The sequence below is a fragment of the Desmodus rotundus genome, chromosome 8, assembly GCF_022682495.2.
Source record: "Desmodus rotundus isolate HL8 chromosome 8, HLdesRot8A.1, whole genome shotgun sequence".
NCBI lineage: Eukaryota > Metazoa > Chordata > Mammalia > Chiroptera > Phyllostomidae > Desmodus > Desmodus rotundus.
The window spans coordinates 123,742,368-123,762,813 of NC_071394.1; the positions used below are offsets into that span (position 1 = coordinate 123,742,368).

Sequence of the window (20,446 nt, forward strand, 5' to 3'; positions counted from 1 at the left end):
TAGTTTTTTGAGGTAACTCCATGCTGCTTTCCCAGATGGTGGTGGCTGCACCATCTGCATTCCCACCAGCAGTGCACTGGGTTCCCTTTTCTCTGCATCCGCGCCAGCACTTGTTGATTTTCCGATGGCCGTTCTGACAGGTGTGAGATGATAGCACAGTGTGGTTTTCGTTCGCATTTTTCTGATGATTAGTGACACGGAGTGTCTTTTCATATGTCTGTTGACCATCTGTCTGTATGTCCTCTGTTCAGGTCCTTTGCCCATTTCTTAATTGGGTTGGTTGTTTGTTTTTAATCTTTATTGTATTTTTTTTCTCATTACCATTTCATCCCTTTATACTCCCCTTCCCCCAGCAGTCACCGCACGGTTATCCATGTCCATGAGTCCTTTCTCCATTTTGCTCCATCCCTCCACCCCTCTAGCCTCCCTGTACCCTCACAATAGCTGTCATCCTCCTCTCAGTTAGTTTGGGGTAGGGCCCAAGAATTTGTTTCTAGCAAGCTCCCAGAGGCTGCCGTTGATGGTGCTGGTCTGTGATTACCTTTTGAGCTGTCTTCTGCCTTTAGGCGAGTTGTCTCTAATTCCCACCTATGAGTAGGTGCTGAAATTTAAAGAGGCCTGTGTCTAAGGTGAAGTCTAAAGGAGATTTGCTGTCTTTATTTATAGCATGAGTTATTTATGGATTTTATAAATAACTCATAAAACTTATTTATGAGTTTTCCTTTTATTTTTTAGAAATATATTCCCTATGTTGTTTAGCTTGGCTGTGTATGCATCTAATTAGGTTGAATTTGTCTTATATAAAAGGGTTCTTATGATATTTTTTTTGACTTTCAGAACAAGATGTTTTAGTGGAGTTCAGAATAAGTAATTGCATTTAGTTAGGAATGACAAATGTTATTAATGACTTTTTCTTCATTTCAGCTTGTAACAGCTTATCAGACTCTTCAGAGAGAGAAGAAAAAGTTACAGGTAAGTGATTTGTTGGCTGTGATACTGATTCATACATAATTTTACAATTAGAAAGGATCTTATGGTAAGATAGTTCTATCCTCACTTATAATAATTTTCCATGTGATAAACTATTTAACCTGCTTTACTGTTACTGGTGATCTGACAGAGAGAGGGAGGGATTCCAGAGATTCTGTCTGGTAGGGACGGGCTTCCTTCGGTTTTGGATCCCTGCAGTGCTTACGTGGTGTGGCTGTAAGGCATGTTTGCCTCTTTCAAGCATGTTTCCTAGTGTCTCAGTCTACAGACTGAGTAGTAAAGAGACATACAGCCTTCAAAGCTTTCCCTTCTGTTTTTTAAATATCTGCAGACATCTCTGTTTCTTGTCATTGTTTCAAGGTCCAAACCCAAGCATCCTCTATTCTGTTTCCTTTGGGAGGCTCTTGATTAAGTGAGGAGAGAGGAAGCTATTGTAGCTCTTCTGGGTGACCCACCCTGGCCCTACTATGTCATCCAGTTCATGGGCAGAAATTTTCCACTAGGTATCACATGTCAGAGCTAAGGGGAAATATCCACTCTACTTCAAATGGTGCTATCATTGTGCTGTGTTATTTATAAAATATAGCATTATTTTTTACGGTAGGTGTTATTTAAAAGTCTAGCATTTTGTGCCATTTAAAGATACTAACCAAAAGTTATGAGTTTTGGTAAAGTTAATTAATTTCCCCATGTACATTATTTAAAAATATTTCATGTACCTTAAATATAATCTCCATTAAGTACATTAAATTTTATGGCTTTGGCATGGAATATAATCAGAATGGCAACATTAGTTATTGTGGATTTGTTGTTCTAATTATCTGTAATGTGTGAGTTAGATTATTACAAATAGAGTTTTTAATTTTTTAAAATATTTTCTAAAATGAATTATATAGAAGTGGAGGGTGGTTCTGGTTTAATCCTCAAAAGGTCATCTTACTCCTAAATTCTGAGGGTATTATGTTGTTTGTGTTTCTATGGATTGTCTATGGATTTTTATTTCTAGGTGTATATATTTCTACCACTAAGTGGCGATAGAGAATTGTGGTTGTGTAGACCCAAATATAAAGGGTGTTAGAGATGAAATTAAATGATTTTTGTTCTTTTCTGTATGTTTGTATATGCCCATATCTGCATGCCTAGAAACCTCTTTATTAAATAGATAAATATCCTTTCAATATAGACAATGAGCTTAAAATTGTAAGTACTGTCAACACTATTACCAGTGCTATTTATACTACCTAACATTTTTTCAGCTCTTACTGGGTGCCAGGCACTATGGTGTATTTAGTCCTTAAACCTCTCCTGTGAGGAAATGAGGAAGAGACGCGACTTGTTCATTGTTGCACGTCTTGTCAGAGGTAGGGAGGAGAGCCGGGACCCCTTCCTGGCAGCTAGACTGCAGAGCGTGGGCTTGTAAATAATGCGCTGCAGTTTTTCATCCTTCTCAGCATTGCATCTTCCTGCATTTAAAATTTGTGCATTTATACCAAACAAAGCCTGTGTTCATGGCTTTAGGGGGAAGAAAGCCTCGGTTTGTGTTTTATTCACTTACAAGGCCTCACAAATACAACCCAATCACACTCCCTTGGGCCATAAGCAAACCATTTGCCTACCTTTATCTCTGTTTTTTGTTGTTAGACCACACAGACCAGTGAAGATTCAGATTACCCCATTCCTTTACCTCTCTGTATTTATATTGTATAAGAAAAGAGTTATTTTGTTTCCAGAGACTGTAACTTTTCAGATTTAACTTCCTAACTAGTGAAAAGCACCCATTTCCTGGCCTCCCCTCCCCCCCCCAGGAAAGGAAGAATCATTTTATCTTTTAATATTGCTCTTTTGGTTTCTTGATTTTTATGTATGATTACTAATTTAGCAATCTGTAGTTCTCTTTGCAGTTTTCTCCTGGACATTTTTTTTAAATACAAAAAAAGATTTTTGTTTTTAAGTCACACCAAAAAAACCTCTTTCAAACGGGCTGGTATTTGACTTGTTCCACACTTATAGGATACAGTGAAATAATTATTTGGAATTTGATGTAACTTAACATTTTTTAAATTTTTTAAATTAACATACAGTAGAATTGACTTTTGTTTGGTTTACATGTGATTTGTGTAAGCACTACCACAGCCAGGATGCAGAACAGGTCTGTAACATCGCGATTTAACTTTGAACACACTTTCAACCTGGCTAGAACTTTAACATCGTCAGTCCTGTTCTCCATCCTCATGTTATTTTTGGATAAGCAGTTGTAATATTGTAAAAATAATTATTTTTGACTTGCTTTGTATTACTATGCCAAGCAGTTGTTTGACCTAACTTTATTTTTTATTTTAATTAAAGAGTATATTAAGTCAGAGCCAGGATAAAGCACTTCGGAGAGTTGCAGAATTAAGAGAGGTAAGTTGTAGTAATTAGTACTTTGAGAATAGTAATTAAATCTCTCTTTTTAAAAGAATTTATTTATTTATTTTTAGAATGGGGAATGGGTGGGAAAAAGAGAGGGAGAGGAACACGATGTGAGAGAGAAACATTCTATCAGTCGCTTCTCTATCAGGGACTGATAGGCATGTGCCCTGACTGGGAATTGGACTGGCAATCTTTTGCTTTATGGGATGATGTTCAACCACCTGAGCCACACCAGTTAGAGCAGTAACTAAATCTTTTATTTTTATCAGAACTTTTGTTCATGATGGGGTAGTTTCATATGTACTTCAGTAGTTATAGTAATAACTCACCAGCCCAGTCCTAAAGACCAGAGATCAAGTCTTACAGTTTTTATTTGTGTAGTTTTCCTCAGAGATATGTATCCATATAAGTGTATATATATATGTGTATATATGTATATATAACTATGTGTATATATATAGAGAGAGTTGGTGGAGTTAAGGAAATAGGAATGTCTTACTTAGCAATAGAATATGATTTGCCTGCGTGAACAGTCAGGGCAACATCCAAGGCTAAACTGTCCCTTCTGTTAGGTATTTCGGGTTTCTTTTTGTTTTTCCTAACCAACAATCTTTTTGGTAAAATAAAACAAAAATTTAGTTCATCATAATTCTGGGGGGTAAATTTTACAGGGAAGTCATAAAACAGTATGGAAAATCATGCCCCAAAATACATAGCTTATATGTATATGGTGACCACTATTGTAATCACCACCAAAGTCAAGGAATAGAATATAGCCAGCCACCCCAAAAGCCCCCTCTGTTGCCCAGCCCAGTCACAACTTTCTCCCTTTCTCTAAAAGTAACTGCTGTCCTGACTTTTATTGTACTTCTGTGTGTCTCTTTATCACCTAAATGTGCCCCCAGACACTACAGTCCTGTCCATGTAAAAATATTTTTCAAAAATCCTCACCTGAGCATATGTTTATTGATTTTAGAGAGAAAGAAAGGGAAGGAAGGAGCGAGAGAGAGAGAATGAGAGAGAGAAACATTGATCTTTTGCCTCCATACGCACCCCAACTGGGGATTGAACCCACCACCTATGTTGTGCCCTGACCGGGGACCAAACCTGCAATGCTTTGGTGCGTAGGACAAAGCTCCAACCATCTGAGCCACCAAGCCAAGGCTGAAAATATTTTCAGTATATCTTTCAAGTCTCTTTAAAGCTTACACATCCTTGTATCCCTTTGTTTTCTTTACTTTTCATCAGTTGATGAGTCTGCTGATAAATCAGTACATCCAAAATTACTCATTTGCCTTATCCTAACATTGTATACCAGCAATCTCGGAATAGCAATACTAATACTGCCACTATCAATTATGATTCCTGAAATTAGTTAAATACATTTTTATATGATATTCCCATTCTTCCACCATTTAAAAAATCTTTTTTCATATCTATACTGTTAGATCATAAGCCATTACATATGTTTTCTTTCCCTATTAATCTGTGTGGTATATTTAATGTTTGCCAAAAAAGAGAATGCCCTGTGTTATTCTCTCACTTCCCCCCACCTCTCCACTGCACGCCCCTGACCCTCACGCACACTTTTCTGAGTACTAGCACTCCTGTAGCACTCTCTTCCAGGTCAACCAGAGACGTGGAGTCTTGAGTGGAGTAGGAGTTCAGGTTTTGTCCCTTCTCAGTCGCTGTGCATTGCCAGAAAGAAGGTGTTTTTAGAACTTAGAGGATTAGAAGTATGGTGCCTTCCTTCCCCTGCCAAGGTTTTTCTGTTAAATTAATATCTTTTCTCTTATTACTGTTTTTTTGCTTGTTTTCTTATATTTTGGGAATAAATGAAGTGTGTTAACTAAAGAGTAGGAGTATATTCTATTTCTGTAAGAAATTAAATGGCTAGATTTTATATGTAGTTATATGTAGTAATGAGGAGCAGCAATATTTAAATTCATGGAGTGTACATTAGATGTTAGGCATCAGGTTTTGAGGGTGTTTGTAGTAATAGGAAGGATTACAGCTGGAGACAGAGGAGTCACCTGTTTTTTTTCCTTTTGCTGCTCAGTCCTTCTCCACTAGGGGTCCCTGACTGCAGGAGCTATTCTCAAGGAAATACTGAGTGGGACACAAACTTCTGTTTTATTAATAGATGGATAAGTACCCATGCGATGTTTCTCATTGCTGGCTCTTAGTAAATATAGGCTTCCTCTTTGTTTTTCCTCTAATTTAAATTATAGAACCAGCATTCTAAGGTATATCAGTGGGAAAAGAGAAAGGGTCTGCTTTGGCAGCAGGCTTCAGCTAAGCTTAGCTACTCAGGTCCAGGTATTGAGGGACTTAGAAAACTGTAGAGAGACTTGGCTGAAAGGCATACCCTGCCAAGATCTATGGCAAGAAGTAGATGTGCTGACTCTTCAAAGAAGATGGGGCTCTTTGAATAATCTGGCTGCTGCCCATCAGATTTGCAGCTCTGTCTCCCTTTTTTGGGAGCTGGTGAGGGGTTGAGGGGACATGCAGAAATAAAGTAATATAGAACTAAAGTATATAGTATAGTATAAATCCATAACTTTACTCAGTAACTTTATCTTCCTTTCTTAGGGAATACTTAGCCACAGATTGAGTTTCAGTACTTCAAAAAATTTTTTTACAAAATTGATTTTAGAGAGAGGAAGAGAAAGAGAGAGAGAAACATCAATTTGTTCCACACATTTATGCATTCTGCATCCATTGGTTGATTCCTGTACGTGCCCTGACTGGGAATCAAACCCACAACCTTGGCATATCGGACGACACTCTAACCAACTGACGTGCCTGGCCAGAGTAGCGTTTTTGGGGTTTTTTTTGTTATCTGCCTACCTGTTTTAGGTTTCTGTTGCTATTGTACTACAACAAATTACCACAACTTAATGGCTTAAAATAGCATGCGTGTATTACATCAGAAGTTTGACACAAGTCTCACTGGACTCAAATCAAGGTATCAGTAGGTCTGTATTCCTTCTGGAGACTCCAGGGGAGAATCAGTTTCCTTGCCATTTCCAGCTTCTAGAGGCACTCATATTCTTTGACCTGTGGCCTCCTTCCTCTATCTTCAAAGCCAGCTCTGTTGCATCTCCCTGACCATACTTGCATAGTCATTTCTCCCTTTCTCTCTGAACTCACTTAGGAAAGGTTCTCTGATATTTAAGGACCCATGTGATCAGATTAGGCCTGCCCAGATAATCCAGGAGAATCCCTGCCCCTCCTCCCCCCTCCTTCTCAAGACCCTTAATTGATTCACACCTGCACATTTTTATAAGGTATTCTGGCTTTGGGGATTAGGACATGGAGTCTTCGGAGGCCTTTCTTCTGCCTAGGACACTGCCTCTAGTGAACGTAATCAGTGAGATGGCCAGGGGACAGCTAATAAGAAAAGGAGGACAAGAAAGGAGTCTAGAGCACATAGAGTAAATTCTTCCTTGGTACATATCTAAACTACTTTTGTAGTAGCTAAGATATATTTCTGAACTGTAACCCTGGCTCCAGTTACATAAGGACAAATTTACCCAGTAATTTATATATGAATACAAAGTAAGTGAGAGTTTTAGATACTTTTAATTTTGTTCATGAAGAGAAAAATTTCCTTCAGCCAGATAATGTAACCCATGAAATCATGATTACAACTAAATTAAACATTTGTAATGATATAAGTCATGAAATGTTTTGTTTCTTTGGGATTAAATTCTGAATAGAAGCTATACAAAGTTTTATTAGTACTTTATTGATTTAGACAGGCCAAAACGAGTTTTAATACCTTTATTTTGCTATATTAAGATATTCAGAAATTATTTTTTTTAGTACTTTATTTCTTCCCTTGTGGTTATGAGTACATGCCTGATTAGAATCCATGAACATGTATCTCTCCTGGTATTTTCTGGAAGACAAACAAAACAATCGTTCTATATAGGCAAGTAATATGTCAATACCTAGCATGGGTTAGGTATTTTTTAGTGAATAAGATAAAGAAGTAAAAAGGTAAGTAGAAACATTTCCAACAAATACCCTGTAACTTTCTTTGCCTGATCTTGAAACTTATAACACAAACAGATATTAAAAAGGTAATTATGCTATGCAGATTATGAGCTCATAGAAGTAGACAGGGTTCTCTGATTGCCTTTTAAGGTCAGTTAAAACAGGGAATGAATCAAGACATTGTCTTAGATGTGTCCTCCTTTCTCTGTCCTTTCTCTGGGTATGGCATGTACTTTTTGAGCCTTGAGGCTCATCGCAATGCAATTTGTTATAAGTAGTCACTGTTCTCAAAGCTGACTTCAGGGAGAGAGGGTTCATTTTTCTGCAGTTTGAAGTCACTTCTGAACATAATGGGTAACACAGGACTGAGATTTAAAACAATAGTGAAATAAAGGTATTTGATACCTTCTATTCATCAGAATTTCTCTCTTAGGTAGTAATCAGAAAGACCTTGCAAAACTTATGCATGAAAATGTTAATCCCAGGGTATGCCACAATTTGGTAACCATCTAAATGGTCAACAGTAGGAGAATTACTGAATTAATTGTCATGTTTAGTAATATTGTAGAGTCATTTCTTATTTTGTTAAAAAGCTTAATTACCTTACACTTAAGTATCTTATTCTTGTGACTTGAACAGGGGTTAGTTTAAGTAGTTAACTGAAGGAATGGCAAATAAACTAAGTTGAATATTTTAAAAATCTTTATTGATTTAAACCTAAACTGGAATTACAGTTTATTTAGGCTTCTGAAAGAGTTACTTTTCTCCCATAGGCTTACAGTTTTAACAAAATAGTTTGGGTGATTGAAGTTGATATATAAACTGTCAGATGATAGGAAATGTCGAACATATTTTTTCATCTCTAAGTGGCTAACATGCAGATTTTTTCCCCCTAGTAAGATAGCTGAATTTTAAGATTGGACTTTAGGGGCACGGTTTGGCTAGCTCAGTTGGTTCGGGCATTGTCCCGGTAGGCCAAGGCTGTGGTTTGTGCCCGGTCAGGGCACATGCAAGAGACAGCCAATGAATGCAGTGCATAGATAAGTGGGACAACAGAGCAATGTTTCTGTCTTTCCCTGAAATCAGTCAGTCAGGAAATAAAAATTAAAAAAAGAAGATTGGACTTTAGAGTCAGTACTAGGCATCACTTTTTTTTTTTTAAGGATTTAGTCGAGTTGTTAAGAGTGTTTAAAAAAAACATTCAAAACCAGAAAACTGTGCTATAAATTGAGGCATTTTTATGGGCCGTTAGGGATGCTGTGTAACAGAGTCTAGTATGGTAGAATATAGAAAATTATTTAGAAGAAATGAATTTTAAAGAAAGTGAAAGACCACATTATTGCTAAGGAAATGTGCAGAGGTATCCAGACTTCAGAATTGGCCGGTGCGAAGTCATGGACGACAATTCTTTCCAGACTTATGGTTTCATGGACTGAAAAATTATCTCCAGGGCCTTCCAGAAATAGAGGACAGGAGAATTGTCATAGGGCTGCTTTTATTTTTTCAAGTGTGGACATCAAGAAGAAGGAGCCAGATTCTTCTGTTGTCATTTCATGAAAGAAAGTATTTTATTAATAACACAGAATTAAGAAGGACATATTCTCAGGTGTTTAAATGAAAGATTTGGATGTAAGGGAAGCTCTCTAATTGACCTCTGTTTCATATTTCACCATTGGTCTGTAAAAACTTCATGCTGGACGTGTTCTAACTGGAAGACCAGCATTAGGAGACTGCTGCAGTGAGGGGAAGTCAAGCCAGAAGTCTTCAGTTAAAAAAAACAAACAAAAAACCGGTAAATAATAGGCTTAGAGATCTTGGGAAGCGTGGGTGTGGTGGAGAAGAGAGATCAGTCACTGCCTCCTTGGGTGTTTTCAGAATTAGGACATTTGAAACAATGTAGGAAGAGGGCGTTGCATGTAAGTCCTTGGAAATGTTTTTTGAGGAAAGTTTTCTAGCAAATGTGTGATGGATGGATCAAGTCAGGAAGACTTGAGGTAAGAAAAGTAGGAATCTCAGAAAAATAGAGGTGTTTTGATGGGATATCTGAAATGTTCTGCAAGTTGGTCTCTAGCATGCCAGTGGAGTGGTGTGAGGGAGAAGCACTGAGGGCACAGGACTGATCCCAGAGGGATGGATGCCCCCGGAATCGGGGAAGGGCAGAGAGGACACCATAAGAGACAGGAGTATAGGCAGGAGCCCTGGAGCCGTGCGAAGCAGGTACGTGGAGGAGGTCATTATTGGTGACTGCTGGAGAACAGCGGTCAAGGTCATTGGATTCAGTTAGGGAGGCGCATTCACGACCTGAAGAAAGAAGCATTTTGAGTAATTCAGGAACTTGAAATTTTACTGTCTGGTGATGAACTAGTTGAACCTTTTTATTTTATAGATGAGGGAGTTTCTGATTTTGGCTTTTAAACACTTTCACATATTAGAAGGAGGAAGGATCCATTGGCTCTCTGTTTGGAATATAATAATTTAATTTTAGATAAAGTGAATATAAGGTAGCACAGTAGTGAAATGTCTTAAAGTAGAATAAAGTTTTATTTTTATCTTAAGTAATTTTTTATTCTCAATTCCGCGGTCTTTATAGTTACAAAATATACGTCTTAGATCTTCGTATTCTTTAAGGATCAAATTTATTTGCTGGTGTAAACACTAATGTTTTAATTGTTGATTATTTTAAAATTATTGTTGCTGATACTTTATCATAAGAGGGAATGCAAATCTGGATTATGTTTTTAAATTTTGAAAACTTCAGGTCTATATTTTTTGTTTTATGCTGAAAACTATTTGTAAAATCCTTTATGTTTTAGGAGCTCCAAATGGACCAGCAAGCAAAGAAACATCTCCAAGAAGAGTTTGATGCATTGTTAGAGGAAAAAGATCAGCATATCAGTGTTCTCCAGACCCAGGTAAAAGATTAAGAGCATGGATAAAGAGCAGTGTTTGGATAAAGAAAAATAAAGAGGTTTTGATGAGTTATGTAATAGGTTCCAGATGTTTTTTAAAATGGCACACTTTTAAAACTCTTTGCTGTTCCTCAATTAAGGATAATTGTTGATCTATTGTCTTTTGGCTAATATTGTGATATTAAAAATAACATATAAAAATCAACTGCATTGGGAGTAAACTTTTGTTTTTTCTCTCAGTTTAGCAAAAAGGATATAATTTACTCTTTTCTGTTTGAAAGAAAGTACTACTGCCATATTTTTGTTTGAATCATTCTTTCTGATGAAGCACATTTTTTTAGGTTTCTCTGCTGAAACAGCGTTTACGAAATGGCCCCATGAATGTTGATTTACCAAAACCACTCCCTCAGATAGAACCACAGACTGAAGGCACCCATAAAGAGAACTCAGAGAGTGACACAGAGGCAGTAGGTAAGCTTCATCTTGTCAAAAGATTAGTGTAAGAATTAGAGGAGGATGCTGGGAGATTCTAGGGTAGGAGCTAGTAGATATGGACTGAGAGACAGAAGTAAAGTGTTCTTGATCCTAACGTTTCCAGAAAGATGCAAGAGTTTTTGTGTTTTGGATCTTTGTGGTGGTTGTTATTCAGGAGACAGTAACTAAGTAATTGTTTTAAGACTTGAAAGTCTGAGTAGTAGCTTCATACTTTTCATTGTAATTGAAATCAGTTTATTACCTTACACTGTGTTTTGATAGCAATAGTAGATTTCATATAAACAGGTTAGTTCTACTTTAGATTAGTTAATATGCAGTGTGTGATTGTTTATAAGTTTTTAAGTAGCATTACTTACATATTTTTGCATTCAAAGATGTCCATGTTTGCCCTATTATTTGCTATCTAACTGGAAAAGAATAGTTAATTAAATCTTTCTTTAAAATCCATTTCTAGTCCTCCGTACTCTTTGAGGCTTTGAGGTACATATTCAGTGAAATTGCACTTTTTATTTACCAGCTCTTTCCAAGAGATTTATGATAAACTTTTGGTCTAGCCAGAGGCACAGTGAGGTGCTGAGTAGCTGTCTGAGTAACCAACCCACAGGGGGCCCTGAAATTCTCAAGGTGCGAAAACCTCACTCATCACTGTAAGGAGATGGAGAAAGGTGTACCTACCAGAACTCTTTTTCTGGAGGAGATTGGAATACGTTGGAAGGAATACTTTATTAATCCTTTGGGGATGGGATCTAAGACACTCTTGTTGATCTGGCTCAGAGCACAGCAGTGTTGGGATGAGAACACATTGCTGTGTACTCACAGAACTAACTGTCCCCAGGGAGTCCTTATATTCCTTACTGACTGCCCCTGCTTATGCTGCTTTATTGTTAATAGTTGGAGATGGATCTTCTGCTAAAACACTGGAAATACTTCAGCAGAGAGTAAAGCGTCAAGAGAACCTACTGCAGCGTTGTAAGGAAACAATTCAGTCCCATAAGGAACAGTGTACGCTATTAACCAGTGAAAAAGAAGCACTGCAGGAACAACTAGATGAAAGACTTCAAGAGTTAGAAAAGATGAAGGTAAAAGAGCAATGCGTTTTGTTTAATGTAGCCCCATAAAACTAGATCCGCAGGTCCCAGTGTGGCCGGCACCTCCTCTGCGAAGCCTTCTCCCGTCCTCCACAGACAGCATGGGTGAGGGCTTCCAAGTGTCCTCGGCTTCATAGCATTTACCATACTTCTGAGATGCCCTGAGTCCTTCCTTTCTAGGCTATGAGAAGCATCTGAATTAGATAAAATGTTTAGAGTTCCCATATGAGGAGAAGCTTTATTAGAAATGGAAATGAATTTTTAAAATTTTTTAAATTTTTAGGACCTTCATATGGCTGAGAAGACTAAACTTATCACTCAGTTACGTGATGCAAAGAATTTAATTGAACAGCTTGAACAAGATAAGGTAAAGAAAATACTTATGATACTAAAATTTGTCAGGGTGCCCTAAAATTCACTTTTGGAAGCAATCAGAAGCATTCAGAGTTCTGCTTTCCAAAATTATTGCAGCTGCTTCCATGAAAGTTCTTTTTAATTTCTAGATTTATATAACTGTTAGCATTAGTTTTGTATCATGTGAAGCTGATTCTCTATGATTTCTGGGTCCTAGTCATTATTTTAATTTATAGATTAGAATATTATAAAGGAAATCTGTTTATAGTACATGTTTCAGAGAAAAGTTATTTATAATTAAGGCATTGCTAAATGTGAATGATATGTGTATTGTCTTTCAAATGTAATGGAAGCAGAATAATATTTCAGACAAATTGCCTATAAAGTAAAGAAGTGATACTGGAATTAGCATAAACAGGATGAGATTGGTGCTTTACAGTGGGAGCCGCAGCTGTAGCTATGGTAGCAACGATAACTGGGAAGCTCACGGGCCTAACTCTTGACCTAACTCTTCAGCTGCAGGTTCTTGGGTCCTTGTTTGAAAGCCGCTCCTGTCGTGCACACTGTCATCCATTTTCTTCACTGCCCTGCTTTGTAGCCCCAGTGTTTTAAGTAGCCATGGAGTTCAGAACATGTCAGAGCAGTTCTATTGAAATGTATTGGCAATCTTCTCACTCCATAATATCATTTTCCTAGATTCTACTCTACATATTCCATGAAGTCCCACTTTAAAACTTTTTTATTATGCAAAACTGAAGACATTTACAAAAGTAGAAAGATTTAATGACATGAATTCCTTGAACCCATCATTCAGCTTCAACAGTTAATATCTCATGGTTAATCTTCATTTGTATGTTTCCAACTCCCTTTTTTTTGTTGTGATTTGGTTTTTGCAGAAACTGAAGGCTGAAGATTTTTTTTGCAATTTTATGTAATAACACCCCACTTACCCAGTTTTTATATGTCCATTTAATATTAGCCATCTGTGAGACTCATACCCTAAAGCAGGGGTTTACAAACCCTGGAAGTGAGGTAGTAATTTTCTTAAGACCATAAAATACATGTCACAAATTCTTATTTTTCAAGGACAAGTTGAACCACCTCAGTTTTTATTAGTAACAAATGACTGACTTAGTGACCTTCATTTCTTGTGTAGATTATCTGAGAGTGGGAAGACAGTAGCAGTTAGCCAATTGGAGGAATGGAGGTTCCTCACTGACATAATAAGGATTAGTGGTGGGACCATAAACTGTCACAAGAGGAAAGGGAAAAGCCAGGTAGATTTGTTCCAGAGCCTTGGTTCATCCAGTGGGGCAGCGGTGACCTTACATTCTCAGCAGCCTCCGAGGCTCTCTGCATGGTGCAGCACAGATTCATTCTAGTTCATGGTGGCTCTGAGCCAGTTGCAAAGGCTGTATTGTGTTCATTGTAAACTTTAGAAAGATAGGGAAAATTATAGCAAACATTTATAGAAAGATTATAAAATAAATGTTTAAACTAAAATATTTTTAATACTTAAAAGATTAAACTTACTATTAAAATAGTATATATGTATTTTTTAATTCTCACCCAAGGACACGCTTACTGATTTTAGAGAGAGGGGAAGGGAGTAAGAGAAAGAGGAAGAGAAACATCGATGTGAGAGAGAAATATCGATTGGTTACCTCTTGCATGCACCCTGACCAGGGACTGAACCCGCAACCTAAATAAGCATGTGCCCTGACAGGAATCAGACCCATGACCTTTCAGTTTATGGGATGATGCTCTGACCAACTGAGCCATACCAGCCAGGGCTATTAAAATAATTTTTAATATCAAAAATACTCTGATAAGCCAGATAACCAAGGTTATTAGAGTAGATAGTGTAGTATATAGGTGAAAAACAAAGATTTAAGTTTGTGAAATAATGAAAAAATTCTTATGGTGTATTTAGTAAGAAATACTTTGTTTTCTGCCTTTTAAAGTAAGTTCGATTCGTGTTATTGATGATGCAGTTTTGTTATGCAAACACTTTAGAGCAGGGGTGTCAAACTCATTTTCACTGGGGGCCACATCAGCCTCACTGTTGCCTTCAAGGGGCCAAATGTAATTTTAGGACCGTATAAATGTAACTACTCCTTTACTAAGTGCAAGGAGCTCTACATTTGGTCCTTTGAAGGCAACCACAAGGCTAATGTGGCCCCTGGTGAAAATGAGTTTGACACCATGAGATGATGCAGTTTTGTTATGCAAACACTTTAGAGTCTATGCTTCTGTTTAGGGAATGGTAATAGCAGAGACAAAACGTCAGATGCATGAAACCCTGGAGATGAAAGAAGAAGAAATTGCTCAACTTCGTAGTCGCATCAAGCAGATGACTACCCAGGGAGAGGAGTTACGGGAACAGAAAGAAAAGTCTGAAAGAGCTGGTAAGAACTCAGGAGTTACTCGTTTTGTGTTAGACATCAGAAGTCATGTAAAGTGCTTGCCCAGCCAACATTTAGAACAATTACTTAAATATTGATAGGAATGCTCAACTCTAGAGATTCTTTGTAAGACACTGATTCCTTAGAGCAGACAGGCGTTGATAAACTATGGCCTATTTATGGAGGGCTCTCAGCTAGTTGTTATTTTTACATTTTCAAGTAGTTGGACAAAAGAATATGTGACAGAGACCATCTGTGGTTTGCAAAGCCTAAAATACTTACTATCTGGCCCTTTATAGAAAATGTTTGCTGACCACTGCTTTGGAGCATCAGAATTCAGGTTACAATTTTGGAACTCCCAGTAAGGCACAGCATAGTACATGTTAAATAACTGCTACTTTATAGATGCTGTAGGGTAAACAAAGTATAAGATATCATCTGCCTTTTAAAGGAATAATGAATAATTCGATGCTATACATAATAGCATTATGTTTTGGTACAATAAATGCTAGGCTGTAAAGTACAGAGACCAGCATTGTATTCAGCGGGTACAGTACTGAGACATGCTAGGAGAGGACAGAAAGGTGTTAGAAAGTTAAGATGGTGTAGGGCACTGGCGCCTTCAGGTTAGTGAGGATGGGAGTTTTGAGCCTTAAATGAATGGAATGGGCCTAAACAGAGAGGTGAGGCAACACATTTCAGATGGTGCAAGACTGTAATCAGACACAGTGACCATAGTGGGTGTGAGAATCAACTGAAAACCATCCTTGCTAAAGTGAGGAATGAAGTTGGTTGTGAAGGAACTGATTGTTAAAATCTTAAAAGGTGAGTAGCTAAGTTTAGATTTGGTGTACAAGGCAAAAGGAAACCAGTAGTGGGAAAACATAATGTATGGAAGCTGGTGTTTTATGGAGAAAAGAAATGAAGGGGAAGTCAAACTTAGAAGCAGAAGTAGAAATCCAGGTTTGAGGGACTGAGTGCTTTGGCCACCGTGACTAGGACTGTGGGTCCGAGAAGGAGAGGAGAATACAGTCTGCAGAATTTGGTATCTCAGAAACCCGGAGGGGCAGAGGGGAAGGAGGAATCTGAGACAACTCTGAGGGTTTCAGCTTAGGAGAATGAATGGTGTGAAGTCAGAATAGGAAATCTGAATGGGGTGAAATGATGAGTTTGTTTATTAAATACTTTGAATTGGAGCCCATCATGAGCTTCCCAAATGGAATTGACTTGCAGAAATTTGGAAATAAGACAATGGAGCATCTTTCAGGAGTCATTGGCCTAACATTGAAGCCTATGGTTCAGTCTGTAGGAGAGGCTGATTTCTCGAAAAGATCAAGTTTCACAGTTGCAGTAACAGCGGTGGCAGCAGTAGCTTGTGTGCACTGCTGCTACTCCTACCGATGGCCAGCACTTAGCTCTTTTATACAAGGCTCTGTTCTAAATGCTTCACTTGTATTTACTTGTGCGTGTACTTGTATTCACAACTCCTGTGAAGTAGGTACTATTATTATTCTCATTTTAGAAGTAAGAAAACCTAAGGACATAGAAGTTAAGTAGCTTGCCTACATTCACAGAGAGTAAGGTGCGTAGTCAGGATTTTAATTCAGGCATTTTGAGCTCTTAACCAGAGAAATCTTGAGTTTGGCAGAGAGAAATCAATGAAAAAAGTTACCCAAGAAGCCATAGGAATTGTGGAAAGTTATACTTTTAGAGGGAATATCAAAGGCATTTCCAGAAATGAGGGAGATAGGATGAACACTTTGAAAAGATCTGAATTTGGTGAGGCATTGATTTCCAGGATGTGGTTTCAGAAATGTAGAAACCAGATTGTAAAGTTTAAGGAGGGAAATGGCTCTGGATGAGAGAGGTGCTCAGTTGACACCAAATGTTTTTCATAAGTATCTCCCCATCTCCTTAAATTTTGTTAAGTGGCTGGGGAATTTATTCAGTGAATTTGCTCCTAGTAAACCTAAGAAAATTTCCTTTCAGAGAACATTAATGGACATCTCTCAGGATATAATCTCTGAAGACTTACTTGAAGCAGTTTGAGAGCTGTGAGACATTGTTAAACAGGTTTGCTCTCAGTGAAAAACAGTGAGACTAACGCGTAGTTTCAGCTTCTCATATCAAACCTTTCCATTTTTGAAACTGCTTTGATGTAATGGAGCCAGCTAAGAAAAAATAATGCTGGTTAAGGGATTAAATTTCCTTTAAAATTGGGGTGTATCTTGTCAGGAACTAGGGACCCATGAATAACTATTAAGTTCAAAGGGGTAAATGATGAAAAGGTAGACAAAATATAGTTAATTCACATGTAGGATAAAAATTTCCCAGGTAACTGTTCTAGACAACTCTAATAATACAGCCTTCCTTCTATTGCTTCTTCAAAAGACAGCTATTTTTGTTTTTAAACATGATTTTCATAGAACTATATTTTTGTAAATAATTGATAGCCTATAAATAGGCTATCAAATTCTGTCAATAGCACTGTCAAAATATTAAAAATTAATTAAATACTTAGAGAATTAAGAAAGTTATTTAATATATATTCACTTTGGGAATTCTTTGTGCCTTTATAGATATTTAAAATTTCACTTCTAGCCATAATTATTGAGGGCTGCGATAGGAAGTTGTGGCCGACTGGGTTCCGCACTGCAGACACTGCCGTTTACGTCTGTTGTGAAAACTAGTTTTGCGCACACACTGCATTTCATCTAGTCGTCTCATTTGCGTCTGAACTAACCTGTTCAAATATAAAATGGTTCCCAGTTCAAATATGAAATGGATCTGCCAGTCGACAGGAAAATTCCAACTTACTACTAAAAGTAAGAAAAGGTTTTTGAAAGAAAGTCAAATTTCCACAAACAGTTTGTGAACATCATCTAGTTCTTGGAGAATTCAATTACTGTGTTAAATATTTGTCTTTCTCTTAGACTTAAAATTCAAAATCTAATTACATAAGAGCTGGCCATGTGAAGGCAACATTAATAACATCGTTAAAGCTTGTGGTTGTTAACATTTTTAGAAGTAAATGTGTCTACATAAAATAATTACCAAAGGATACAAACTCTCCTAATGTGTTTTCAACTGTAAAAAGTTTAACTCTGATATAGTAATTTTTTGACGTGTAAATATTAGTAGACAAATAACTAATTTCTTTGGCTTACTTATTCTGGAGGTCAAAATTGGTTCAACTCCATTCTCCACTACTTCTCATTGAAAACAGTCTGTTACACTGCTCTTTGTAGTTTTTCTAGATGAACTATGATGCCTTCCATATGTTGGAAGACAAAGGAAATTTGAATATTATTATTAAAAGAACAATTTTTATTACAAAATACTAAGACTATGTGAATATGTTGACATGCCTACTTTAGGATATTATATCGTCAACCTGTAGTACTTATTCTACCTTTTAGTGTATTTGCTATGCATCTTTTTGATTATATCATTCTTGTTTTGTTAAAATTATTTATTTTATTGGATTAAAAAATAAATGTATTTGTTGTAAGCATTTTATCAGAACTGTTGATAGTATTCCTTTTTAGGTGTTACTTAAGAACAGATAGTCATCTTAAGTAACCAGATTTTTAAAATTGGAGAAGTCTAGTGATTTAGCTTAAGTTCATAATGCTGCATTTTATAAGTGCCAGGTATTTTTACTAATTGCCTAGAATATTATCTCTCCATTATTATTATTATTATTATTCTGCAGCATCCGTGCAGAATATTAACGCTACTAATATTCACACTAGGTCTTGGCTGCCGTGTGTGGGTGTTTTAACCAGGGTAGGAGGTTGGGGTAGCTGGCTAGTTATTAATACAGTGTATTACAAAAACATTTGAAAAAAGAAAATAATAGCAATTACTGTTTTTTCAGTATACTTCCAGTTAGTCTTTTTCTAATCCTTATTTTTATATTATTGTAAATAATATTTTACCATATTATTTATACAATTTTCTATGCTCCATTTTTCTCCATTTAGCATTATATTAGGAGTACTTTTACATGTTGCTAAAGTACTAACATATTTTAATGGCTGTGTCAGAATGCATGCACATCATTTACTTAACCACTTCCCTATTGATCCATGTCTAGATTATTTTCTCTTTCTGCTATTGTGAATAATACTACTGTAACAACTTTGTGATACAGCCTATTTCATATTTGAGTTTTTTCAGGGTAAATTTGTACCCATAGACTTCTAGTGGCTTTTTTGTTAGTTACCTTTTAGTGATTTAAATAAAGCCAGTATAAAAAGAGAACTCACACCATTGTTACCTACCACCTCTCCTTGAAAATGTTCTTGCCTGCAGTTATGCAAGATGGATAAAATATTCTGCTTGGATTAGGAAAGTTTCCATAGTGTGCTGTCTTTTGTAAGGTCTGTTTCCCTTTCATGTACCCTGTCTTTGCTGAAGATACGTGTTCTATGTAATTGGCTGCATTTAAAAACTGAGATTAGCTTATAACATTCTTTGCTTTTTTATTGCCATGTTGTGTTTGTGCAGGAAATGAGTTTTTTATTCATTTGTTTAGTATAGGCTTGATATATCCAAGACATTCAGTGGAGCATATTTATTTGAGTTTGAAGGACATTTAAAATAGAGCTTATATATTTAAATAATGTATAAGATTTATGCATATATATATAATAAAAATCACATGTATACGTAAGTGTCTTGCTGTTGATAATTTATGTAATGATGTTTTCTTGGAGTCTTAAGTCTCACAAAACATCTTATTTTTGTGCATCCACACATGCCAATAAGTGAATCATGGTGCCTTTCCCAAGCCTTGTATGAACAGGACTGGGGTAAGGGCTATTTATTTTCTTATCATGGGTACTTAGGATAAGCTTTATAAAGAAAATTCCATGTTTCTCAGGCAAAAAAAGGTATGAATTAAAGTAGAATTTAAGTTAGCCATATTTCCTGATATGCACTTATTTTGGCACTAAATGAATATCTGATGGAAAAATATTATTTTAAATGGAGTTAGATTTTCATTTATTATAGGTTGTTTACTTAATAGTCATGTATTTGTAAGGAGCTTGATACATTTCTATAGTAGTAGCTATACATCCATATGTTTATTTATTTTAAAGAGATGGTTATATTTTATTTGTTTTTTAGAAGATTGTATTTATTTATTTTTACCGAGAGGAGAAGGGAGGGAGAAAGAGAGGGAGAGAAAAATAGATGTGAGAAACATCGATTGGTTGCCTCTCACATACCCCAACTGGGGACCTATCCTGCAACCAAGGCATGTGCCTTGACTGGGAATTGAACCGGTGACCTTTCAGTTTGCAGGCTGGCACTCCATCCACTGAGACACACCAGCCAGGGCATCATCCATATATCTAGATAGTCATTGTCACCCTGCACTTACTTATGTCCCTGGCACTGTCACTGTTACTGGGAAGCATCGGAAAACAGAAGAATATTTTCAATTTAATTAAATTTACTTAGCTTTAGTTCAATATTTTTTTAGATCATTCTGATGTTTTTAAGGTATTTAATATATAAATTTGTACGGTTAATGTAAAGTGCATGAAATTTTGGATAGATCTATACATTTTAAAAAGTCAAAGCATAATTGATCTACAAAATGAATCTTGTTACATATTTTAGACAGTGGCTTAAAAAGTAGATTCCCATTGTAAATCTGATGTTTATTAAATATTTAAAGATCCCAATTTATATATAAATATTGCAGTGTCTGGTTTGTGCCACTGGGTGGTAGTATTACTTTATTTTCATTTAAATTCTAGAGGAGTGGTTTTCAAAT

At 36.5% G+C, this 20,446-nt stretch overlaps 1 protein-coding gene across 4 annotated transcripts in view; it reads left to right on the top strand.

The window, feature by feature from the left end:
• The window catches only part of GOLGA4 (golgin A4), a 90,129-nt gene that overhangs the window by 24,802 nt on the left and 44,881 nt on the right, over positions 1-20,446 (top strand). For all 4 annotated transcript variants that reach the window (XM_024565859.3, XM_045199989.3, XM_024565857.3 and 1 more), the window contains 7 exons: positions 925-972; positions 3,337-3,393; positions 10,218-10,316; positions 10,655-10,784; positions 11,700-11,887; positions 12,180-12,263; positions 14,511-14,658. In XM_024565859.3, coding sequence (XP_024421627.2) covers positions 925-972; positions 3,337-3,393; positions 10,218-10,316; positions 10,655-10,784; positions 11,700-11,887; positions 12,180-12,263; positions 14,511-14,658 — 754 coding nt within the window. The remainder of the gene's footprint in view (positions 1-924; positions 973-3,336; positions 3,394-10,217; positions 10,317-10,654; positions 10,785-11,699; positions 11,888-12,179; positions 12,264-14,510; positions 14,659-20,446) is intronic.